Source organism: Anastrepha ludens, chromosome 4 (assembly GCF_028408465.1).
Source record: "Anastrepha ludens isolate Willacy chromosome 4, idAnaLude1.1, whole genome shotgun sequence".
Classification (NCBI taxonomy): Eukaryota; Metazoa; Arthropoda; class Insecta; order Diptera; family Tephritidae; genus Anastrepha; species Anastrepha ludens.
In genome coordinates this window covers 27,009,038-27,035,947 of record NC_071500.1, presented here as the reverse complement: position 1 = coordinate 27,035,947, position 26,910 = coordinate 27,009,038, and the positions used below count along the sequence as shown (strand labels likewise).

The 26,910-nt window shown below is 38.1% G+C and overlaps 2 protein-coding genes across 2 annotated transcripts in view; one reads left to right on the top strand and one right to left on the bottom strand.

The window, feature by feature from the left end:
- Positions 1-552: 552 nt before the first annotated feature.
- The window catches only part of LOC128861189 (cyclin-dependent kinase 14), a 209,155-nt gene continuing 182,797 nt past the window's right edge, over positions 553-26,910 (top strand). Inside the window, exons 1-2 of the mRNA XM_054099140.1 lie at positions 553-601; positions 1,270-1,464. Coding sequence (XP_053955115.1) covers positions 553-601; positions 1,270-1,464 — 244 coding nt within the window. The remainder of the gene's footprint in view (positions 602-1,269; positions 1,465-26,910) is intronic.
- On the bottom strand, positions 20,455-21,019 carry LOC128861323 (uncharacterized). Its single transcript, XM_054099376.1, has one exon. The coding sequence runs from the start codon at positions 20,972-20,974 to the stop codon at positions 20,576-20,578; it is 399 nt and encodes a 132-aa protein (XP_053955351.1). The 5' UTR covers positions 20,975-21,019; the 3' UTR covers positions 20,455-20,575.

Here is a 26,910-nt window from a genome sequence, read left to right as displayed (position 1 = left end):
TCAAGATGGCATTGACCTCCGTTAAGAATACCGTAGCCATGTGGGCTTATCTCGCTACAAACTAACTCGAGTACACCTTTAATAATATTGCTTTATCTACATGTTCTTGCTTTCACAATATACCCGTTTTATCTGTCTCAAACTAGAAAATGTAACTAAGACTGCAATCATTCTACGATGGTTCGGTTAATGAAATCCTGACAATTTGGCAATTCTGGTATTCTCAACAGGTTTTAAGGATTAGCTTTCAACTTCTTGAAATATGAAACTTCCTGGTGTATTTTCCTTCCAGCAGCCACTTGAGCAGAGACAGAGCAATCATTATGTTTTAAGCTACTGAATGAGAAATTCTCTGACTACAATTTATAAATCTTGTCTAATAAAAAAACAGTAGTCTTGTCGCTCGCCAAAGACCAATTCCAAAATAGTCAGAGATTACAAGCTGATGTCGAGCTTGACAAGGGAATTAATGAACATCTAACTCACCTGGGTTATTCTACACAGAAATGTACATGGAAATGATAGAGACTGCTTAATATTTGAAGCCACTAAATGGATGTCGTTGCCGCAAACCCAAAAACAGTAAAGAAACGGTTCTGGAGTATCTCTCCGAGTGTCTAACCTTGTCGCACAACAGACACCAGACACCAGGCTACTTCTTGATTGGCGCGATAACCACTTAAGCAATTTTGGCTGAGTTTAATAAAGCGCGCCAGTAATTTCTTCCTCGCGCTAATCGATCGACGTTAGTTGGACAAACCAAGTGAAGCCAAGTTCTTCTCCACCTGATCTTTCCAACGCAGAGCAGGCCTTTTTCATCATCTGCTACCACCTGCTGGTACCGCATCGAATACATTCAGAGCCGGAGAGTTTGTTTACATTCGGACGACACGACTCAGCCAACGAAGCCAACAGCAGGATACTTCTTAAAAAAATCTGAAGGATATATTCAAGTGTTTCTTGGCTATCATAAGTCGACGTATTGGAAAGTCTAAGTAACTTGGAGATAAGAGTGAATTGACCAAACACATGATATCAGATTTCCCAAGACAAAGCGTACAACAATCTAAGTAGGCAGTACAAAGAGTTTTAGTGAAATAATTTTTGTGCAACAAAATATTCAGCTTGCAAACATTTATATATGAGAACAGATTTGAAATATTGCAATAAATCAACTAGGCAAATATATTTGAACTGAAATATAAATTTAATCAGACAGAAATAATAAAAATTTATATTTAATTTTCATTTACGTTCTTCTTTTCGCAGCAATATCACGCGAGGATGGCGAAGACTCACATCATCACCATCATCATCACCACCTCCATCATCATCATCGCGGTGGCCATGGACATAATCACGGTAACAAAGTTCCATACAATGGTTATAATTCCGAGGAGTATCTAGACAGACTGGAACCAAATGGGAATATACCAGCCGATAAATCTAATTGCAGATATGGAGGTGAGATCTAGTTAAACCATACTTTTATATGTATAATTTTATTAAAGCTACGGGCATATTAGAAAATTGCTAAATAAATAGATATCCTACGTGCCTTACAGGCTTTTTTTTGAGAAGGAGTAAGTCCCTTCATTTGTGGACTAACATCACGAAGTATATCACAAATTGGATGACGAGCTCGGCTAAACACTTAATAAAGGATTTATAGATATCTTTTTCATGGCAGGTATACCTTTTCGATAATTAAGGTACGCAAGAGGGATTGAACCCATATATCTGTGTGCCCCGCGCAAATATAAATACACCGGTCATATGGTAACGGTCCTTTTATGAGAACCATCGCTTTACCATACAGCTTATTGCGAGGTCACGTGAGCGACCTCCCACAATCATGCAATTCCGAGAAATATTTGCTAAGAGGGAGATGCCGCTTTTAAGCCTGAACAGGACAGCGGCAGAGGTAACATTCAACGCCCGCAAAGAGAGACGCTGTTTATCTCTGAAAAGTCATAAGGGGAGGTTTTTAGGACATGTCCAGTAATGATGCTCACCACCGGGTGACAGTTAAGTGAAAGTAAAAAATGTAAATTTCTTTAAATTGCGTCTTGGTCAGATTTTCTTTGACAACCAACATCTGTGTTCCATGGCTAATTTGCTATTTGCTGGTGCCAGCGATGATAGATTACAAGGTTTGGGCATGCGAAGAAAAATTGTGTCAGTAACTTCGGTTGCCACGTCATAGGCGATTCAACAGCAAAGCTCTTCCCGCTCATTTCACACGTATTCCCTCACTCGTCCAATCAGTCGTTGTTCAGACGGCAGCAAAGTAACACAATCTCAGTTTTTTGCTAAGCAAATCGCCGTCGCATCCCCTCTTACGTCAGCAAATCAGCTGATTCCTTCAAAATCGTTCAGTGCCGATCAACAAGCTGATATTGGTCACACCTCTGCATTGCGTAGACCGTGGCTGGGCCAATCGAAATCGATGTAAGGCAGCTGTTAATATGCAAAAAGAAGAGCACCCGCATTATGAAATCTAAATTTGTCTCTCTTCTTTGCCAGCACAAATGCGCTGTAGACATCCAGGGAGACTTCTACACAATATTTTGAAGTTGGCTGGCGCTTCATAACCAGCTCTTTCATAGCCGCTACATTTGAAGAGATGCGGTTAGGTTAGGTTTGGTTGACCAGATCGCTTGGCTAAGACAAGACACTCGCCTTAGAGCTGCGGCTGAACGGTGGTGAAGTGGTTTAATCACAGCCCGAGTCAAACAACCTAGTCTCTTATTTTGCCTGAAAGGCGTTGCGGTAATTAGCTAGTCGTAGGCTGCGGATGAATGGGATTTTAATCTTTGGCTTTAAGCCATCGCACAGAATAAGAATAGTCTTCAGATCTAATTATTTTGTATTTGAACTACTTAGATTTGCAATATAAATTTATAGAAAAAAAAAATTAGGAGGAGCTCTAGAGGCTTAGACAAACATGGATACTCTTTGCTTTTGTCCTATTTTGCTTTGTGATATAATATTTTCTATTGCTGGACACCAGACAGAGGCGCTAGGATATAATGCTCGCGAGTATATTTAATTCAAGGGCCCGAACGAAATTTCCTATACCAAAATTGTATCGATTTACATTAGTCACTTGAGGCCTTTACGAACCGATTTTGATAAAGCTTTTCAAATTAGATCCAATAATACCTATTGAGGTGGAGAATAACCCATATTAGTAAGCTGAGCCTAACCCTCTTGCTATAGTAAGCAGCTCATATTAAATAATGTATTCAAATTAAAAAAAAAAAATGATTTTTTGGCTCAAATTCCAGATTTTCAGGATTAATTCAAATTTCCGAGTATGCATTTTTTTTACTGGGAGCAAAAGTATATTAGAAAAAAAACATTTTTTTTTGCCACACTGCGGTATAATAACAAATATTTCTAAATAAATTCTGCGTTTCTCAACTGCTTTCTTCGTTACCCTCTTTAATAGGCGTCATTTAACTTAAGTAAATGCCTATAAATAGAATCATTAGAGTTTTATTTTTAAAGGAATAAATTTATTAATTCCACTCCAACCTCCTTCACTTTATCTCTTTTGTATTTTGAAAGCAGGTATGCACTTGCATGCGTACGTAGGCGGTTATATTTTCATCTTCACAATCTTTCGTGTAGATACATTAAGTACTACAAGCCCCCACATCTCAGTCGTCTACCCTAATTTGCTATTTAAGTATGCGCTTGTTGTTCGCCTTCCACCCTTCGCCTGCTTATTGCTTTCCGTACAAATATTCATCATTTAATCTCATCTGTAATCTTTACGAACTAATTCCATGTATTACACACACATACATGCACATACATACCTGCATTTTTTCTATTCTCAAGTGTGCTCATAATTCATGAATAACTTCGAAAAGCACAAGTAAAGGAACTGTTAAAACCAGAACTAATTATAACTTCCACCCGGCAGCTGCACAGCGAACGCGCCCACATATGTACAGTAGTGGCTAAATCATATGCAACTATTGAACTATTATAAAATATTTAAATTTAATTTTGTTCAATGAACGTTCATTAAAAGAAGAAATCGTCCCCTTAGTATTAAAATAGCCTATACATTTTTTGACGTTTTGAGAAAATGAATTTCAAACTTTTTGTCGAAAGTAGCTCTCACTCAAATCTCGTTATGTCTGTAAATATTTATTATTTTTTGACTGACGTTTTGACCCACTTTGTGGAACTAGAATTTGACAAAATTTTGACCACATATAAAATCGACGATGGAGAATCCAAAAATTCAATAAAAAAATAATAGCCTATGAGCACATAGGCTACTGTTATACTAAGGGGACGAAATATTTAAATTTTGTATGCGTGCTTTTATTTAATATATTCAAATTAAACAAAATCCATCTTTAAGAAATAAATAATTAAATTTTTTATAGGTTTGGTTAGGTCAAATGGCTGCCTTAGCTTGGGGCCCACTTGAATAAATATTCGAAATTCGTCCGTTGTGATGCTATACAGGGAAAAGGGGAAAGGAGAAAGGGACGGAAGAAGGAGCCTTGGGATTAGAAGATGATAACCATGCACTTACAACTACACCGGCGGTGGTTGATTTACGTTCCTAATTAGCCGCAACAAGCTACTGATGAACTTCTCCAGGTGTATGATATTTAAACTCGCGTATCGAAAAAATGAGAGCCCAAATGTCGAAATCTTTGCCAGACGAGAGCAGGGAAGGTGTTGAGATGATTCCACCTCGTTCTCAAGACGGCTTCTGCAGAACGGACTCGAGGCAAGGGTCTCTTAAAGTCTATTGTAAAGCGAGTCACCATTTCTTACGCTTCTGCCTATTAGCCAGACCCATGCACTGCGGTTACCATTCCATTTCATTTACATTTTTGGCTCTAAACCATGACTTAACAAATTTATCCGTGCCCTTTATCTAATTGTCCTGCTAGGAGCCCCAATGCAACGCCATTTCCCAATCCGCATATGCCAACATAACACATAACATATTCGATAGTACCCCATACATATAATTTGGCCACCACTGTAGATGCGCTATCTTTCGAACATTCCCAATAAACATTTTTACCTATCTAATTCATATATATATGCAATACCAGATGGAGCCCGCGGGTTCCCTTTTGCACAAAAGCAAATATGATAATTCATTTACGAGGACTTAACCCTTATAAACACTTACTAAACCCTTATTTTAGTCATAGCAACAACAAATTTTTAAAAGGGAAAGACATACAATTTCTTTTGTTAGTTAACATTTTAGTTTTATTGTTTCGAAATATTTTAAAATTCGATTGAAAGTTGGTTTACTTATCGAAGTTTACTTCACTTCAACTTCTTTCAAGAATTATGTTTCTTATTATAAGTGCGTATTTTTCGTCGATGGCACTCGTGAACTCTTCTTTTCGACTGTGGTTTTTATCTAACTACATATTATGAAAAAGGAAATATATTTCTATATATTAGAGCGGAATTCCAAACAGTCAGCAGAAAAATTGAGCATTAGCCTAGTTTTAAACTGTATCGTGGTACACCCTTAGCATAAAGCCCATATTGAACGAGAATGTTATTGATCCCCTTCCTAGTCACCCGATCTAATACCTACAGAAAACTTGTGGGACGATTTGGAGCGGGTGTGCAACAGATACCACTTTCTTTTCTCAGGGAACTAAAGGAATCCTGAAAAGTTACAGGAAAAATGCCGATAGCCGAGCCAAGTAAACGCAAATATTTAAAAAGATGCCACAACATTTATTCGATGTTATTTAAAGCAATGGATTTAGTACTAAATATTAATTTTGTTAATTTTAGGCAGTTTTGCATAATTATTTTGTTAGGGTATTGAATAACCGATTTTTTTAAATTTTATTTAAGAATAATTCAAATTTAGGACTATACAATAAAAAACTTAATACTAAATATTGATCACATTTAGAGTCTCATATGAGTATCCATAAATACATATACCTATTGCTATCATGTTGAGAATAAGTTATTTATCAAGCATTTTTTCAAGTCTTGTTGATAACAAACTTTTGAGAAAAATTTAAGCAAATATTAAGTTACGATGTATCATAGATACAGGGGCCGGAACTCGGAGTTAAAAATGCTATAAATTTAGTTAGGAAAATTACTTTTATGCAATTCAAAGTAAAAAATGTGTGAAAATAATATAAAATTAAGAATCAATTTACTTTTGCTCGATATGACCACCCACCCTTTGCCTTGACTATGGCCTTGAGCTGCCAGAATGCGCCTTGCAGTTACTTTGGACCACTCGCAGACAATAGCTGTTTTCATAGCCTCGAGACTGGTGAATCTTTTAGCTCAGACCTAGCTCTCTAAAATGGCTCAAATAAAATATTATAATTCACAGAATTCGGTGAATTTGAGAGCCTTTGTGTGCACGTTATGAAGGTCGGAACGTTGTTTTTTAGCCATTCTTGGTTCGCTCGAGATTTGTAAGACAGTGCCGAGTGCTGTTGAAACGTCCATTGTCTGCCACCAAAATATTTGCTGTCCACGGCTTCAGCGCAACCTCCAAAATACTTTCCCGTTAATATTTCACATTTACCTTGACACCAGACTCGATGAAAAGATTGGAGAGCGCCCATCTGCGGTTACAGTGGCCCAAACTATTACCTGTGGCGGGTGCTGCCTCCTGGTGGCCAATCGATGACTAAAATTTTGTATGAACGGTTGGTCAAATAAATCCTATCGTTTTGGGAGTTTACGAATTGCTCAATTTGAAAACTTTTCTTATCAGAAAACAAAATGTTCGGAAATTCGCCGCTTTCGGCGAAGCGAAGCAACTCCTTCGCTCTCTCAAGTCTGACTTTTTGCTGCTTTGGTGTGAGATTATGCGCCTTCTGGACTTTTAAGGTTTGACTTTGAGATTTGATTTGATTTTTCAGTATGCGGCGTATGCGACGGTCAGATATTTTAAGTTCTTTCGCCGTTTGATTGCCACAGCGTCGGGAACTTCGCTCAAGTCGCTTCTTCACTTTTCGAGCCATTTCGTGTGAGTGTCAGTCCTTTGATGACCATCTCCAGGACGTTTACACATTGTAATGAGTAATGATGCGATAAGCAAAAACTTTATTTACTTTAAGGTGCTCGAGCTCACGAACAATCGCTGGTTGTGATTTTCCTGCCAAATAAAATGCAATCACACTATTACGTTTGAAATCCATTACTGATTTTCTTTTTTCACATTTGCTCTCGTCAAAATGCTTCCGCGCGCATGTGAACGAAACTCCGGACTGTCGTTTAGCCAACTAATAGACAGCTGATGCACGGGTACGGGTACGGCATCAGCAGCGGGCGCGGTCTGAAATTGGTTACACTTCGAGCTCTGTATGTATGTAATTGACGCGCGCACCCTTTTTGGGTGTTTGGCCGATTTGTGGCGTGCACTTTGATGTTGTTCCACAAATGGAGGCACCTACAGTTTCAAGCCGACTCCGAACGGCAGATATTTTTTATGAGGAGCTTCTTCATGGCAGAAATACACTCGGAGGTTTGCCTGCCGAGGGGCGACCGCTATTAGAAAAAACTTGTTCTTCATTTTGGTATTTCACCGAGATTCGAACCTACGTTCTCTGTGAACTCCGAAAGGTAGTCTTGCACCAACCCATTTGGCTACCGCGGCCGATAAGCACCTCTAAAGATTAAATTGAGAACTTGAATTTTTGCCAAGATTTGAGATTTTTTTTCGTATGTTTATTGGGTGTCCAACACATCTTTTCATTCCCGGTAGTATTTTATGCTTGTTATTTGTTGTATGCATGCCATTATTAAAATATATATGTATGTATCGGGTGTTTTCTTAGATTCAACTTGCCATATGGAGCACTTGACACGCGATTTATTGCAGTGTTCAAGCCATCATTGACGCCATACGGCCACATTTATTGGAAAAAGTAGTTAAAAATTCGACTAATCTAATGGAGCATGTAACTCGTGGCTGCGACGGGTATATGCCGGATATGATATTCCAAAAATAAATGCCATAAAATTATCCATCAGACTATAATAAAAAAATGCATTCTGTTTTGTAACATTTTATCATTTTAAGTTATCAAGCTCTTAGAAAAACACCCATTATTTTTGTAAACACTCGATATCCTGCTCTTGAATCGATTTGATTACTTTGCTACACACAAATTTTTGAGCACTTGAAATGTAGGCCAAACTTTATGCCTACAATTCCGCTCCCTCCTCCAAGAGGTTGGAAAAACATGCAATAGTTTGCGGCGTTTGTTCCATTTGAATGTGCTGCCGAGTAATGCGATAAAACCAAACTTTTGTTTTTTCGAATAAAGGTAATTTATCAAAACGTTGAAGCAAAAACAAAAAGCCCTTAAGTAGCAATGGGTATAAATAAATGTGCTATTCTTGCGTCTCATTAATAATTTGTGTGGTGCCACATTTTGCCACTGACTTTGACGTTTGTATTATTTTATTGCAATAATTTGTTTTCGCTGCTGGGCCATCTACCCTGTAGGGAAGATAGAGTAGAACAAAGTTCAACTGATGCGGCGAAGTAATAAAAAAAAGAAATAGTTGGATTAAACAAATATGCGGGTGAACAGACAGAGACAGAAAGAGAGAGACAATCGCTGATCAGAAGAGCAGAGTCGAAAATGCTTTAAAAACTAAACTGGCACTCCCCAAGTACAGTTAAGCACAGTTTTGATACCGATATGAGGCCTCCAACAGGCAGATAATTACAGCCAACCAGAGCTGTTGATATAATGGAGGAGAATAATTGGATTTAAGTTGGCGCACTGCCCCAGGCTATCGAAGAAAGGAACACCCAGCCAACTCAACTTAGCGTCTAGCTGCCAAACTGGGACATTTACAGAGAAAGTGCTTAAGCGTCTACTTCTCTGAAAGGTCTTGACAGCTTCTGCAATGGAGATTAAATGGTAAACCTAGCTCTTCTCTACGAGTTTGGAAATTGAATGGCGTGGAGTCCAAAGGACTCTCTGCGGCTATTGTAGTGGGGCCAAAGGATTTTCGAAATGGCACACGAAGAAATGAAGCTCCAGCTGATCTGCGCTTTCCCGAGAAATAAGTTATGCAGTTCCCCTTTAACAACAGCCAGAGAGATACCGATGGCCGAGGAGGAGGTCTCCAAGACTAATTCAATCGGCCCCCTTCCTGGCAAGCTCATCAGCAATTTCATTTCCCTCTATGTTCCCATGTCTAGAGAAAACCCCTGCTCCGACTCCCGATTCCAACATGGAGCCGTCAGAGAAGTCAGAGGTACCAGTTTTACGTCTCGCTCGCTGCAGATTTTCCCCTCGTTTCAGTCCTGTCTACCTGGAAAGATTATCCTGGCACGACCTTCAAACTCTAGTTTGCGGACAGAGAGATATGTCCGAAACTCAGAGAAATACGGTGTTAACTGCCCAAAAATGCTTCCAGGTGCCTTGTGAGATTGCCTCCAGAGGATAATCTCCTTTAACCTAATTGCATTTTGCGCACAGTTGGAAATAACATGAAAGTCGATGGGAAGTGAGTGCAAAACGATATTAAGGGCAGCACTGGGACAAGTTCCTTATGCTTCGGTGATGGCAATACATGCATTCCTTTGCCCCCTCCCCTGTTTAGTGATATCACACCCCTTCTGAAGAGCTTCCCACAAAAACAGGTATGCGTTGTACATCCAGAGAGTTTGAGTCCTGTAGTTTGCTTTCCCATTTTTGTGAAACATAGATGTGCAGGAGTAGAAAGTGCAACTAGTAAGTTGATATTAAATTTTTGTTCTTTAATAACTATTTTCAAAATTTCAATTAAAAAAGTCAGTCGGCAAGAATGCGACTATTTAACATTTGTATATAGCAATGGGATGCTTCTTAGCCAAGAAATATTAGTCCCTCACGATTTGACTTTTTTCAAAGAAGTTCGCAATAAATTTTCTTTTGTGATCGACAGCTTTTTCAATCAAAAACAACATTTCAGTTTTAACTTTTGTTTTTCTGTTTTTTGTTCTAAAAAAAAGTTAAAAGTTTTTGGTCGAAAATAATTGTTAAGAAGTGGCTGCTATTTTTTGCATAACTTAAAATTCACCACAGATGAAATTGAGCATATTTACTCGTATATCTCTTATAGATCGAACAAATTCTCGCCAGTTTTCAATTTCGAAATGAGAAACTAGAAACGCCGTTTCTTTCGTCCAACAGGGTGTTTATGTGCATTTTCTCCCATTCTGTGAATATGTTGCCACCAATCAGACATATATATTATGCCATTTTAGACATGCCATTCGATTTGTTGTTCTTAATTTTTCGGCATTTTGGCTCCTGCGATTCCTTTTTCATATCCATTTCCCGACTATTGAAGCTTGTCCTTAGTTTTATATCCACTTTTATTTCTGCTATGTTCATGGAATAATGAAGTGCAATAAATTAAATTGTTGATGGCGTAACGTAGTGACGGCAAAAATGTTCCTATAAGCATTGCTATGAAAAAAAATATAATAATATAATAAAAGCGAAATGCTAAGTGATGCGAGTACTTGTCAGTTAAGCAACGGATTTCGACTTTAATTTGTAACTTTTTCTCTTCTTTTTGTTTATTTGGTATAGCTACTTTAGGGAATTATCGGTGGCTTGTACATTTGAGTTATTCTCACATTATTTGTGTGGTTGTCAGCAACATGAGTTGCATATTAATAACTTAGTGGTGCCCGCACAAAATTCCAACTTTGCACACTTTTGTGTTCTCAAACAAACTTTCATAATAATCGAGTAATTGGATTGCATTTGGATGTTGAAGGGGGAACAAGTACTCGTACATGAATTGAGTGTAGAAAAGCTGACGTCTGGCTGCTGAGCTGTGTATGTATGACCACGAAAATAAAATTTGCTTAGTACATATGGCGTACTAAAGCTCTAAACGTGCTTCCTCTAGCCTCCCGCCATTAATTAAAGTTAGATATCAGATGTCAACTGGGCAACTAGGGCACTAAAAATCTGGGGCACTTTAATTTCCAACTAGCACAGGTTGTAGTAATGCTTGAATTTTCATCTCTCCTGCAACTGTCCTGCAGCACAAAAGCCATCTTAGTAATTAGGGAAATTGTTCTCAGAGAGTTTAAAGGGGAACACTGCTATCAATGGCCCGAAGAGTTTAATTAAAAAAAACAAAAAAAAGAAGCAAATAACGTATGGATCAAGAGGAGGAAATCACAATAGATTCGAGTTTAGACTAAGTTCTTGCTACCTATTGACCTATATGCCAAAAAATTTAAAGGCAGCAAATGAAATAAAATTAGCATTCCGGACGATTGAATTACCACAATGTGTGCTTTCAAGAACTACCGTACGAAGAGTTGATGAGCGGCTGAAGTGCTACAACTGCTACTGTTCTGGTCATACCAGGAAAGAGTGCGGCAGCCCTAAATGCGAATTTGTTAAATTATTTGCATGCGGTGAGTTAGGGCTTTTAACTACAAAGCTGCAAACTGTACAAGAAGTCCAAAGCGAATAGCAATTTCTTAGTTATTTTAGTGCTTGTCAAAAGGCTCATTCTACGACAGGACGAAACCATTTTGAGCAAAGTCTGAATTATAAAATAGATATATGCTCTTTTATTAAAATGCCATAGAAGTTTCTAATTTGTGGCAGCGAAAATATTCACAGTGAAGTGCGCATAATGTCACGTAAAACAAAATAAATAAATTTTTGCATGCATACTTCGAGGCGGTATGCTTTGAAAAGCAATGGAATCACATTGCAGTTTGAAGAATATGTGGTGAGGAGCAGTACGCTTATATTTTATGTAATATACTGAATAGTGTTATAGATATAATAGCTCCAGGTTAGGTCAGGTATATCAAGCTGATCCAAATAGATCTCACATAGACCGCAAGGGTTTGTAGTGCCACCAGTGTTGCTGGGGTCGTGTTACACATAGTTCGTGATACACGTCTTGGCGAGTTTTCATAAACAGTTTAAACTTTTGTCCGGAATATCCTTTAGAGATGAAAAGTATACCGATACGAGACAGTTGTAACGAATACTGTTTGGATCCGGACAGTGGCAAAGCAGATGTTCTAATGTACCCATTTCTTTTTCGCATAAGTTACACGCGTCGTCCTAGACCAATCCCATATTAGCTGCATGATATGGAGTGAGGCAATGTCCCGTCAGCACTTCAACCAATATTTTACATTTCTTCCTTGGGAGTGATAAAATAAATTTGGTTCTTTTCGTGTTGGAAGTGCGTAATATTATTTTGGCAATCCTGTCGAGCGGAGTTCGAGGCTTCTCATATAGACTGTGCTTCCAGAGTTAGTTCCTCGTCTGCAAAACTGAGAGTCAGGGATATATCTTCGGCGTACTCATCCTAGGCAAGCAGGTGCCTGTTTTAGCAAGCTCGTCAACTTATTTCCCTCTATTCCATTGTGCCCTGGTACTGTATAGTAAGCCCTGATGTTGATATGTTTGTAGCGTGCCTAATCGATTCGGGGAAGCCCATAAGCTTAATTAAAAATAAAGTTGTGCCGAAAGGAGTGCAGTTTCTTGAAGGGCAAAACTCACTTTTTGATGTAAATAAGTCAAAATTAATCATTTGTAGAAGAATAAAATGATAATTGAAATTTTTATTTATTTTATTTTATTTTATAAAGGTTTACATAACAATAAAATTATTTTACAAACTGAAAGTAGTGCAGCGCTAGCATCGGAGGCTTTCGGCTGGATATATTTTTTGAAATTATTTTTCCATCCAGTTATGCTAGGCAGAAATTTTATAGCAGGAAGCGAAGCCAGATTAAAAATTGGCTATGTTAAAACTGTCAGAGGTTAGTATTGCCAGTATCGGAGTCGAAAACAATAACTACGATAGTTTGAATGCGGCGATAAGTGAAACAAGTTCTCCCAATAGAAATAGATTTTTATTAGTTTTTTTATTTATACAATATTATTTATTCATTGCAATCTATTTTAAATTTAAAGCTTAAGCAATTTATATAACTTAGGTGATCCTGAAAAGCGCGAAATAGGTGAAATCTAAGTTCCCCTAATGAATTTGCGAACTTGACATGGTCTTGTAGAAATAACTTAATGAACATGAAATGAAAGCCGTAATATTTTGAGGCTGATTTTATTATTATTATTATTTTTTCTATTTTATATGGTTTGAAGAGCTCCACTCAGTTTCTGGCGCCGTACGTAGGTATTTGGCTGAATTATGATCCTGTAAAACGCGTTGAGATAGTTTGACGAACGACTGCTGTATTGTCACTGAATCTTTTTATTTCTTCCTTTACTATATGTATCAGAAATAAGAGCTGCAAATAAAGTATTGAATATACAATTGGAAGCGAGATTGGTAGTGAAGTGTTTTCAGAAGTTATTTCATAGGGAATGTTTTTGAGCGATACAGCCAGCCGAACTCGAAGTTGAAAAATAAATTTTCGCTAGTGTTGGAAGAGAATACATCCCTTGCTTGCTTTCCGAGAAGGTTTTCATATACATCGTCGTAGAAATTTTCATCCAAAGATGATAGATGCCCAGGTGTAGCCATTAGCTATTGTTAAAATCTAAATTGTGCGCGTAACTTCGTCTGCCATAACACCGGATGCTCGGCAGTATAATTCTGCCCGGTCATTTCAAATGGATTCAACCACTCGTCCTATCAGTCATTGTTCAGACCATAGATGATTATATGCGAAATTTTAATCGCATCAAAGGTTTTAGTTGTTTAGAAATGAAAATCGGAGGGTTATTTACATATTTGGTATGCTGCTGTTTTAGAGAGTACAAGCTTTCAGTCCGAATCCGTGAAGTAAGATCAATCAATTTATGTAAAATGTATTCACATATGTACGCAAGTCGAGTTAAAAGTAGACGCCGAAAAGAATATAAAAGAAATTTCTAAAAATATAATACTTTAATTTAAGTGTTATTAAGTTTAAATAGCATGGAAAGGTTTAAGTAGCACATGGAAAGGTTGGGCATCTCAGACATAGTACTCTGCCCAGCTTGTGAAGAGGAGGATGAGACGGCGGACCACTTCCTGTGCGACTGCCCAGCCTTCGCTCGAATCAGGTTTGAGGTCTTTGTCACTGATGTGTTAAGAAGCGACCAGCTTGGCTCCTTGGCACCACAAGATCTACTCAGATTTTTTCGGAGATCGGGTAGATTTAAAGAAAATTAAAAGGGAATCCAAGTGTAGTACAATGGACTTAATTAATGCCTGAGTGCTGCACTTGCTAGTTGTCCCGACAAAAAAAAAAAGTTTAAATTGAATTTATTTTAAACAAACATTAACTAAAAAGTGAACTGTTTTCACCAGTTATTTTTGATACCTTACTTCTGGCAGCCTGCCATTTCCACTATTGGATGGATGTTCATCAATGCTGCAAAGTATTGAAACGAATTCGTGAGCGCGCTCTCACACAAAATGAAAAAGTTTCGCATCTTAGTATTATCTATTATCGCCTCTTCCCTGCTCGCTCTCACTATCCTCGATTAAGTTAACGAAAATTTGCATGGGAAAGCAGCAACAAAGTTATCGAATAAAATTCGCCTCTAGCGAGTATGATTGTAGCTCATTAGACTGCTATAACTTACAAACACATGTAATTTAAGGCAGCTCTATTCGCGCGTTTGCCAATATATGTTTATTTATACCAGTTGCTTCATCTATTCGCCACTCGCTAACGCTTGGTGAAAAGAAGAGGGCTTATAGCTCAGACGGCAACGAAGCAACATTGAGCGGTGAATGCGATGAGTTTTTTTTTTGTTTTTTTTGGATATCACAAACACATTCTCAGTGTTTTTGTACACAAACCTGATTCCTTCAAATTCGCTGAGCGCTGTCATAGCAAACTATGCACGCAGAACATTTTTGTGGTACATTTTGCCCCTCTAACTCCTCCAGAGATAGTGTCTTTTGTATATTTTACGCGAAAGGTAAAAATATACTCATAGCAGAAGCATACAACGGATTAAAATGTACCACAAAAATATTTGCCATAAAATTCTACTCCAAATATCTCAGTAAACCGAAGCTCCAAATTCAACCTAAGCACCGGAAATTAGTCGAAACGCAGAATGACAATCTGTGTTGTAATTTACATAACACACTAACAAAATTAACCCTTAAACACTTAGTAGGATAGCAATAGATAAACTCATAATAGTGAAGTTATGTATGAAGCACGCGGCCATATAATAATAATCTAATGAAAGCAATTGAATGACGCAAAAGTTTACGTCAGACCTTGACGTACTTTGAGACAATGATCAAGAAGATTGAAAGAAGAGTTCGATTACAGGAGAAAAGAGAAGACTGACTTGCAGCAATACAAATAATGAAAAGAGGAAAATGGAAATATGTTATATGTGCAGCGAAGGAGTAGAAGAAAAGATACGCTCCATCAAATCATTTGTAACATTTATGCATACTTCAAGTACTCACTTATATTGTATATGTGGTAGTGTTTGCTGTACGAGTATCCCTGTGCAGTGGCTGCGATGAGTAAACTTGAGATAATAATAAGGATGTCATAGTATAAATTGCCATATTATGCAAACAATCCAGCAGCAATTCACTTACTATACAACATCTTACGCTCTAAAGTGGAGGATTTGTATGCGAATGTAGTTATAAACGAGTATACTTACGTGGGTGCTGTGCTGTCTTGTCTTTTCTTGGTATTTGAAGCCAATGGCGGATCTTCAAAGATAGACGACATGAGCGCCATAAAACAACGGAAATGAAAATATTAGCAGACGTTAAAAAGCACACATACTCGCGCATATACGAATACAGAGTAAGTGGGAAAGTCGTCCCAGCAGCGTTGGACATTTTTGTTAGAAAGGAATACCGGTGTTTAAAATAACTTCCGTAACAGTTTACACCCATTTTTTTTTGTTTTGTTTAATGATGTGATACAGGAAATACTTAGTGTATAATCGTAAATTCAAAATTTTATAGAGCAGACATTTTTACTAATTCGCATTCGCCCCATTGCATAAAAGGTTAACGCGAAAGCAAGCAGTTTTTAAACTAATCTTCTATATCAAATGTCTGGAAAACGGTCAAATTTTTGACATCGTGCCATGAACTAAGTTGTGTATAAGCACATTAACATAAATATCGGGTGTTTTCTTAGGAGCTTCGGAACTTAAAATGATAATAGCAGAAATATTGTTGTTTTTGATATCATGCCATGAACCAAATTGTGTATAAGCATATTTACATAAATATCGGGTGTGTTATTTAGGAGCTTCGGAACTTAAAATTATAATAGCGTAAATATATTCGGAATGATTTTTGTTTTCATTATAATATTCAGCATATGTCCGCCACGCCTACAGGCTATACTACTGTGCGCAAAAAGTAAGGTGAATTTGGTTGTAAAATGAAAAATCTTTATTTATTCTTGTAAATCAATTTCATCCCCTTCAAAATAATCCCTTCTCGATCAAATACACTTATGCCAACGATTTTTCCAATCCCCGAAATATGCCAAATAGTCCATTTCCGGTATAGCCATCAGCACCTTCTTCTATTCAGCTTTTATCTCCTCAATCGACTCGAAACGCGTTCCCCGGAGTGGTCTCTTGAGTTTTGGGAATAGCCAGAAGTCACACGGAGCCAAATCAGGCGAATACGGTGGTTGCGGAACGATATGCGTGGAATTTTTGGCGAAATGGTCACGAAGAACGAGTGCGGTGTGAGACGGTGCATTATCGTGATGCAAAAACTAAGAGTTGTTGGCCCATAATTCTGGTCTTTTTAAACGAATTGCTTCACGTAAACGACGCATAACGCTCAAATAATATTCCTTATTAACAGTTTGGCCAGGTGGAAGGACACCACGTAGTGCACCACGCCACGAAAATCGAAAAAAATTGTCATCATGACCTTTATTTTTGAACGACTTTGACGTGCTCTTTTCGGTCTGGCCTCGCCTTTAGCACGATATTCGCTTGATTGGTCGGTTGTTTCAGAGCCGTAAGCATAAATCCAAGTCTCATCTCTCGTAGTGATGCATTTGAGCTTGTCCTGATAGTCTGAAAGCATTGTTTCACACACATCAACGCGACGACTTTTTTCCAAGAAATTGAGAGTTTTCGGTACCAAACGAGATTTGACTTTTCGTAGGCACAAATGGTCTTTCAAAATGGTTTTCACAGATCCCTCTGATATTCCAATCATATCAGTAAGGTCTTTAAAAGTCAACCGGCGATTTTTGAGCACTAACTCCTTCACTTTATTGACGTGTTGGTCATCTGTTGACGTCGATGGTCGTCCGGAGAGCTCCAAGTCATCAACACGTTCTCGACCCTCTTCGAAGTCTTTGTACCACTTATAAACATTTTTCTGCGACATGGTCGAATCACCAAATGCCTTCTGCAACATGCTAAGCGTTTCCGCAGCCGAAATTTCATTCCGCAAACAAAATTTGATGGCACTTCTCTGCTCAATCAAATCAGACATTGTAAAAATCGAAAAATGCACTCTTGGTCGTTTGGTAAACACAATCTATATATTACTGATAATGACATTCACATGAAAGTTGGCCCAGATGTTATTAACAGTGCTGCCAACTCACGAAAAAAATAACTAGAGCGAAATTTTAATCCCGCGAAGTCGGAAAATTTAAAGTTATGTAAAGTATGTTAAATCGCATACACTGCTTTTACTCAGCTGCTTTATGCTTGGGTAGGTTAGTGATATGCATTGTATTATGTGAATGTATAAGTATATAAATAGTAGATAATAGATATGCACTTGTGTACAACGGGATATGGCATGTAATGCCTGCCATAATAGAAGCAAATGAAAGGCTACATGACGGCATCCTTGGCACTGAGGCTGCTATCATTCACTAATATTCATGCCGGTACAACAACAAATACTTGACAGTGAAAAAGAGTCTGCCTGACTGACTGACTCACTCATGAACTGACTGGCTGACTGCTTGTCTTGGTGACTGTCTCGTTGACTCGCCCCCAAGTTGATTACTTGTACGCCGTGCTGTTGCATCGCAAGCGCAACGAATTATCTGCCACACACACACGCACCCACTCAGAGATGCATAAAGAATTCAGACAATGGTCTTAACGCTGGCTGTTTACCGTTTTGCTACTTTAATACTAAAACATTACAAATTACTCATTTTCCAGTTCAATTGGCAAAACCGAGTGCAGCAACAATGTATTGACGCATATACTTACATATGTATGTGCTGATTTGCTGGATTGGAGGTTGCGTAGGCTTAAGACTTGATGATGAGTAGCAAAATTGGCAGTCTGGAGTAGAATAGATCGAAGCGCAGTGAGCCGTATGTTATTATCTGCATGTACATACTTATATAAATATTCGTGTGTACATATCTATAAATGTTCCCAATACTCAAGATCGTGTCACCCATGGTTGTCATTCCCATAAGAGCCACAATTGAAACAATGATGGAATTGTGCAACATTTGGTTCACATACAGACACACAATATATACTACTTATATCCTCCATTATACTTAGTCCTGCCATAAGTTTTGTTATAAGTTAAGTCCTTTATGGATATGAAATTATAATACTTTTTTTAATGAAATTAGTTTTATTTAATCACGCAAATATTAAAAACAAAAATTTTTAATTTTCATTCGAAATGCTCACTATTTGCTTTTACGCAAGCCTTCAATCGATTAGGTATTCAGGTATTGCAGCACGCACGATTTCCATTGATATTGGCACCGCTGCCGAGCCAAAGATTATTTCAGACTCTCTGAATTTCTGTGACCTTTTCGGCAGCCCACGGTCCCCAAATTTGACCAGAAACTGTAGTCCTATGGGGTCAAATGTGAACCTCCAGATGCCCAATCTCCTGCGGCTGTGAACCCAGGAATACTGTTTTTTTAGCCACCGCTGGGTGGTTTTTGTCTTATGGGCCAAAGCAGAATATTGCTGGAAGGTCCAACGCTCTCCATTGAAGAGAGAACTGCTGAAGTGCTTCACCACGCCTTCGAAGATGTCTTCCTGGTACACTTTTGCCTTGGTCTTAACCCCCTTTTCGTAGAAATGAAGAGATGAAAGGCCTTTACATGATGGCTGGAGGGTGGCCACGCTGAATCCTTGGAACAACATTTCTTGCGTCTTTAGAACTTTTAACCTAATATAGATTTTGTCGTTTTGCTTATTAAAAACTTCTGCAGCAGTGAAAATTTTCTCATCTGTGAAAAGAATATTTTGCCGAGCTTAATTTTTTTCAAGTGCGTTGTCAGAAGATAACCAGCTTAGCGACGGAAGACTTTCATGTAGAGATCTTCTCTACTTAGTCTTGACATGAATCTGATCGATACATTCATTCCCCTGGACAAGAAATTATGCTTTCTTAGGAGATTTCATTTTCGAACTGCCCGGGCGTATGAGCAACAAGTACCCGCACACCTTTTCGGAAGTTTGCGAATGTGAGCTCGAGTGTATCGTGTTTATTCGGATAATTCGAGCTGTAGGAAAACTGATAAATAAAATTACAATTTTGTTTAGCTGCTCAAAACTTCCAAACAAACATTAGAGCAGTTGAGCAATTATCGAGTTTTGAGTGAGTAAAGAACTGTTCACGTTGCTCGATACCCGGGCATGTAGTGCTTCAATATACAATCTCAATGTTTCATTGGACATTTGATATTGGAATATTTTTGGACTTTAAAGTTTGTTTTGATTTGTGTTCATCGTTTATTTTTATTGATGCATTTTGCATGTGACCAATTTACATTTGTAAGCGATTTGCGTGCTTCCTCTAAAATTCAGAAAAATGTGTGGGTAAGATATGGTATGTATTGCGTTTGACTGGCTGTGCAGATTTTACTTCGAAATATTTATCGCTAAAAAATGCACATTACGAAAGAGTATCACATCAAAATATTAATCATCCATAATTTCACATCCAAATATTAATCATCCATAATTTCAAATATTATTATTCAGCTCAAATAAGGAAGGTGTCATTTTCAAAACTCGAATAATTAAAACAGTGAGAACCTTCTTATAGCGATAAACACTCTTTGCACACGAAATAATTAGTAATAAGTGTGTTTGAGCCATGATAAAAAAGGTCTTTAGAGATTGATCTAAAAGCAGACCCTTAATCGCCTCTCAGGGAATTTGAAAAATACACTATTGTCGGCTGAGGGGCGACCGAAACAACATTATCTATCATTTTGGTATTCCATGCACGGAGATTCGAACCTACGCACTTCCAAATGGCAGTCGTGCAGCAATTCGTTCGTCTACGGCATATTGGGTGAATTCTTATTTAAAATTAATGTAATATTAGATCCAGTTGATCCTTTTGCAACTGGTATAATTGTGGTTACTCTCAAACTAGTATTCTCCTCTTCCGTGAAATACCAGTTCATCGGCTAGAAGTTTTGCTGAGTAGTTCTGCATTTCATTGCCTGATCATCATTGCCTGTAAAATTTTATTTTTCGTATTTCTGAATTTCCATGAGTGCTCTTTATTTCAATTTAAGAATTTCTTCAATATTTTCTACACACAAATAAATATATCTTATAATGACCAATTAATACACGTATTAATCTTGATTTGATTATCTTTTAAAATACCAATGACCTTCTAGACCGCCCTGGAAATCATTTTGATTGAAATCATAATTACGTTTGCCCTGTGCATAAGCATCAAGGCCGAAATTTCCGTCATCGCTTCTCAGCAAATGTTGGCTGTACTTGAATGATGCCTCACGTCCTCTCTCCGGTGTCTCTTCGTATTTCAGCTCAACTCTACCGTTTTTGTTTTCTTGAAAAGACTCCTCGGCTGGTGAACGTGCAAGGCGTAACAACAGGATAATAGGTATTTCTTTGATTAAACCCTCAGCGTCGTCTGGATATTCCGGTGCACTATTTTTGTACAGCTCTTCCTCTAACTGTGGATGTGACACAACAAATACTATGAAACCGCATAGTGCAACACCCAGCAAGTATTTAGTCATTCTGGTAAAGTTTATAGTGTTTCCGAACTTCTTCAAGCAGCTATACGGGCCAACTGTAATGATTTTGTCAACACTCCTTGTATTTATAGTCCGATGGAATGCTTTGTTTGGATTAATTTTTTAATTTCAAAATGGAAAAGTGGAATTTTCCGTCGTAATTCATAGCGTCGCTGATAAGACTAGTTATTGAGCTACCTTAAGAAAGCTAGTAGTAAAATATTTTTCAATTATTTTTATTTTATTTATGGTACCTACTGGTTATTTATGTAACAGGAGGCATGTGAAGAATATGTGAATATTCCAAGAGTTCTAGCAGATGTTTGATTTTTTAGTCAAAGTCGATGTGAGCTGATTATTATATAAAATGTGCGGAATGATAATATTTTATTTTTTATATTTAACCAAGTATTTAAAAATTAGTAAATTCCACTAGTTATACTAAACCGCACTTACAAAGTAAAATCGAATATACGAATGGCCCCCTCGTACTGCATATGTGGGCAAATTATGAAGAAATTGTCATGGCGAGAAGTGGTTTGGGTCGTATGAAGAGGTCGTCGATAAGAAAAAGCCTCTTTAGTGAGCCTCCAGAATTAGTACTATTTCAAAAGCTTCCATTGGAAGAACGTTGAACAAAGTGTCTCCCTTTCATGGACCTATTAACTTTTCCTCATAGTCGAGTAAGAATTCTTTGATTCTGAGGTCAAATACTTTGGGGTAATTCTCGATAGTAAGATGACTCCGAAGACGTACGTCGAGCAGAAGGTCTCTGGAACACTTAAAGTCTTCGTCTTCTAATAGTGAGAGAGAACCTTTGCCAAGACATGGGATCTAAGACCGGCGATAGTACACTGGTTGCACATCTCCCTGATTTGACCCATTATTACCTATGGTTCATTCCAGAGTAAAACCCCTAACCTGACTACAGGGAGGTGTGTACTTGGGTATCATTGATGATATGAGTACGAGGTGCCCTTAATGTCAACCTGATCTTGCAGCATATAGATCTTGAATTCTAAAGGAAGCGATGAAGGCAGCGTACAGGTGGAAACGAAGAAAACGTGCGCCACTGTCAGATATTCCACCATTTGCAGAGCAGTGCACACTGTTCTCGATACCAGCGGATGCCTTACGTTAGCTTCGGTAAGAAGTATGATGTTCTGGTCTCAGATGGAGATCAATGGTTAAGCTCAGAGAACCTATTAACAGGATTTCAGCGTACTTTCTACACCGACGGATCCAAAACCAGTAATGGTAGCCGATCTGGATGGTACTTAGACGAAGGCACTTGAGACGCGCACGCTGCAGAACATATGACTAAAGTATTCTTAATGGAAGTCTATGACATCTTGAATGCAGCATACAGCCTAACAGTGGCGGGGTAGTAGTATTGTAATGTGTAATTACATTAAGAGCCCTTGCTAACCCACGCTGCTCTTCGAAATTAGTCGGTGAATGTAAGGCAAAACGGAACAGTGTTGCAAAAGACAACAAAGTTAGTCGTAGTTGGGTGCCTGAACTCTGTAGTATTACAAGCAACGAGTTGGCTGATAAACTAGCTAATGAAGGCTCTGCAAGTATGCCACTGGGCCCTGAATCCTTTCTAGGTGTCAATTCTGCATTGATTCAACGATAGATTGACGACTTCATAAGGTCTACCTATAGAAGACGTTGGTCTGAGTTGGGCTCCTGCAGAGTAGCCGAGGGCTTTGTGCAAGAACCAAACAGAAAATTAGCAAAATTTCTCCTAAAACTTTGTAGGAAGGACCTAAGAGTGCAGGTGGGTGTAATGGCAGGGCACAACGCTTGTGGTCAGCATATGGCTACCATGAGAGTCATCGACGATCCTATATGCCTGCCCTGTCTTTTGAAAGAGGACACTGTAGAGCATTTTCTCCATCGCTGTCCGACGTTTTCTAGAATGAAGCATAGGTTGTTGGGCTGCGACGTACTAAGTATGGGTAAAGTTCACACTCTTTCTCTTCCGGATCTGGTAAGATTCCTCAAAATATTTGGGGGAAGAGCGCCCTCAAACCAATTTTTTCAGTCTTACTATCCATACTGTATCTATCCTGTCTCTTTATTCTTTCCCCTATAATCTATCCGGGTGTAGTGCAATGGTTTTCCTGGCTGAGTGCTTGGACTTGTCCAGCCTCCTACAAATCTATCAAATCTATCTTTCTATAGCAAAAAAGCAAAATATATAGGCCAGAAGCTGCACGCAAATGACAACAACAGGACACTGAAAGAAGAGTGCCGGAAAATCTCATGTGGTATAGACATAGGCATAGATTGATTTCGGGCTTGAACTTGGACCTCATTATCCTTTGTGCCTTCTACTCATCTCAGTACCTCATCCAGACCCAGTTTCCTTATTAAGCTCAAGAGAGGGCTGGGTTGGATTGAGCATATGCGTATTTTCTCTCGCTGCGATTAGCCGAGATGTCTCAACGTTTTCCGCGTTATAGCGCTGCATTCAAGGAGAAGTTGCATTGTAGTCTCTTGGGAATGGTCGCAAAAACGACCGAAGAGTCAGTGGACCATATCCCGATCATGTGCAGATGACTGCCCATGAACATTCTCAGTTTATGCTTGGGTAGGGTTAAGAAGCCTTACAAACCTTTGGTTGTTCCCTCAAGTAAAGATTTCGCCTGGCGTAGCCCCATAGTTTGGTACCAGCTAACCTCCCTTAGCTGAGGTCTTCTGCCTAAGATTTTCCTTGATGGTGTGTTGCCGCCAGCAAAAAATGGATCGGGTCCTGGTAAAAAGAAAGACACAGCCTCTCTTGCCAATGTCTCCGCTACTTTGTTCCCAGCAATACGCCTGTATCCTGGGACCGGGAAATTAGCCGAATGTGATTGTGCGTTCCGAACAGATTCAGTTTCTCGATATACTCAAGAAGCAGTGAGGACTTAAGCTCCCAAGATGACAAAGTCTTGAGTGTTACATAGAAAAGGGCGCCTGAGAATCAGTTCATTAGTTGGGCTAAATTTTCGTTGAGATGTAAAAATGCTCAAACGCCTCTTCTTATGCGACTTAGAACTAAGTGCGTACCTCTTTACAGAAAATAAGATTCCATTGATCTTTTCGTAACCGGAAGGAAAGTAGTTACGTAAGTAGTTTATAACTGGTTTAAAGCAGTCGTTTATGCCATTTGTGTTGAGTAATAATGCATTATATTCAATATTAGTTTTTCTGGTTTTATAAAACACTTATCCTTGCTTATTTAGCCCTTCCCCACTCTGAAATACAATACTTCAAGCCGACACATCTCCGGCGCTTAACTCTCGTCGCAAACAGGCTTTCAATCATCCAGTAGTGACAGTTATGGCTTTGTCGGGACTGCTGGACTAAATGTATGTTTATCCATGTGTACGTACATGGTATCTATGGGCTAAAAGGAATAATAACAAGAACAAACCTCTTACAGGATTTGCACTTGTTGTTTTTGTTTGCGTAGTTGTAGGTTGTTATGTTTCTGACATTTTAATGGTTAACAAGCGAAATTTTATTGTTAAACAGAATAAATTTGTAGCAATCATTTTTAATCAACAGAGGGTATGGTTTTTATTTTTGACAGCAGATTCTCTAAATGGGTGGTTAGGATGGTTGCATGGATGGGCCTACTTGATATTAGGGTTACACAAAATGGCGCATTTGAATTGATAATAAATTATTTAATGAAATTCATGGGTTATTTGAGAGAAAATACTTAATATTTTATCCTCCTGAGTTTATAATTTGTGTGCAGTTAAAAGCTGGGACCATTTTCGTGTGGATATCTTTAGTGAGGCATCTCCTAGGATCTACACATCAAGCCGAATGTCGTTAATTTTCCTCAATAGTTTCGTAATTCAAAAAAAAAAAAAAAGAAATCAAAAATGTCAAGAGAAAAATGTCACTCTAGTCTGCCTTTGTGAGTAAAAGTAAAGACATATTTCTATCCAATAATTTATTGTACTATTAATAGATGTCGCCGTGAATCTTTTACATATCATAAAAGAGCAATTTTGGTAATTTCTGTATGGTTCAAAAATATTTACTTTTGGCTTATGACTCTATTCAAGTTAATCGAAGATTTAAGGGTAACATTCGACTTCAAAAAAAAAATTCTTTGACAATTTTCTAATTGTTAATTCAGTTGTGTGTTGCATCGTCCCAATATGGTGACTGGTAGACCAAAATCATGTGAGCGCATATTCCAATGTCCAGAAACGAAAAATTAGTTAGAAGATTATTGGGAATCATTTGCATAAGGCTTATCCCAACAAGAAATTCGCTATGTGGGTGCCCATGAATTGACACAAAATCAGCTTTTTGGACCGAATTGACGTCTGCGATCCTTTAGTGAAACGAAAGGAAGCGCTTGGTAAGTGGCCGGAAAATATAAGAAAATATTATGTGAAAATTTAAAGTAAATCCGACAAATACTTACAATTAACAATGGGAAACGGAATCGATAACAAAACTTGAAATGCGTTTCTCTCAAAACTATATTTTTTGAACTGGTAAAATGTATACTGCTTACATAAAAAACTCGTGTTTGATCGCAGTATTTTTTTTCACAAATTGCGATTTTTTTTAAACAATGAATTGTCGGTTTTTTTTCTCGAAAATCAAAAAAAAAAAATAATCCTGAGGCCGCCATATTGTTAATTTAGAAAAAAAGCTTCGATCAGGCACGAGATTGTTTCCCTTTTCACTCCTCTCGGGAGCATAGGGCCTCGACAAGACTCAGTCTGGCGTTTGTTTCGTTAGTCTGTTTTTGATTTCTGACAGGGTAGGTGATTAGCCTGCCCCTGAACGCACAAGATAATCTATTAATAAAACTAATTTCTCTTGTGCGATTAATTTTACATGAATCTCCAAGGACTTGTGATGATCACCGCAAGGGACTTCTGGAGAAACGGGCTCCACACAAACATAACTTTTACTATTTAAATTTCTTTTTTCTTGAAATTTCGCTAAAGTCAAGTCAAAACATGATTTATTATTGCTACGTTTTTATTTTTGTAAAATAAAGCAACTGATTAGCAAATAAACTTATTGAAAATCATCATTTTTTCGGGCCTCTGACTACCCCCAACCCCATAGGACATGGTATGAACAATCCCGGGTATAATAAAGAAAACACAGTTTCTTGTTCAAAATTAGCTTTATTCTTCAACATAATTTTCATGAAGAACAACGCTATAACCCCAGCGCCGCTCTAACATTTTAATACCTCTTTTGTAGAACGATTTCTCTTTTGACTCAAAATAGGCCGCGATTTCAGTGATAAGCTCTTCATTCACGCGGAATTCCTTGCCGGCGAGCATATTTTTTAGGTTTACGAACAGCCAGTAGTGTCTGGCATTCAAATCTGGCGAATGCGGTGGGTGTGGGACCAATTCGAAGTTCAATTCATGTAGTTTTGCCATAGCTCAGAATCATCCACACATTCTTGTTTTTGGTCCACAGTGAGCAAACGCATTACCCTTAGTCACCCATTAGCATAGTCAAAAGCTCATGCAATATAAAGCCAAATCGTTTTTGATATCTTTACGATGTCAACTAACTCATGCAACTTCACTTTTCGATCATTCAAAACGAATTTGTGAATCTTTTGTTGTTTTCTGGGGTACCCCCTCATTTAGACGTCCATTTCGTTGTGTATCATTGGTGTCTTTACCACCGGATTTGATGTTAGCAATCATCGTTTTATTGTTGATTCTGATGGAGTTCGTTTTCCTTTCCATATGAGCAATTTGTAGATTTTATAGCCATAAGAAACAGATTTCGTTTTCTTTGCATCCCAGCTGAAGTGGAGTTCCCATAACTCTTCTCAAGCCTTTGCTTTGCTTGAACGATATTTTTTCCCATCCCTTTGTTTTGAAAATAACAGAAATGGCGTCACTCTCAGCACAATAACTCACGAACTACTCTTTCCCATGATT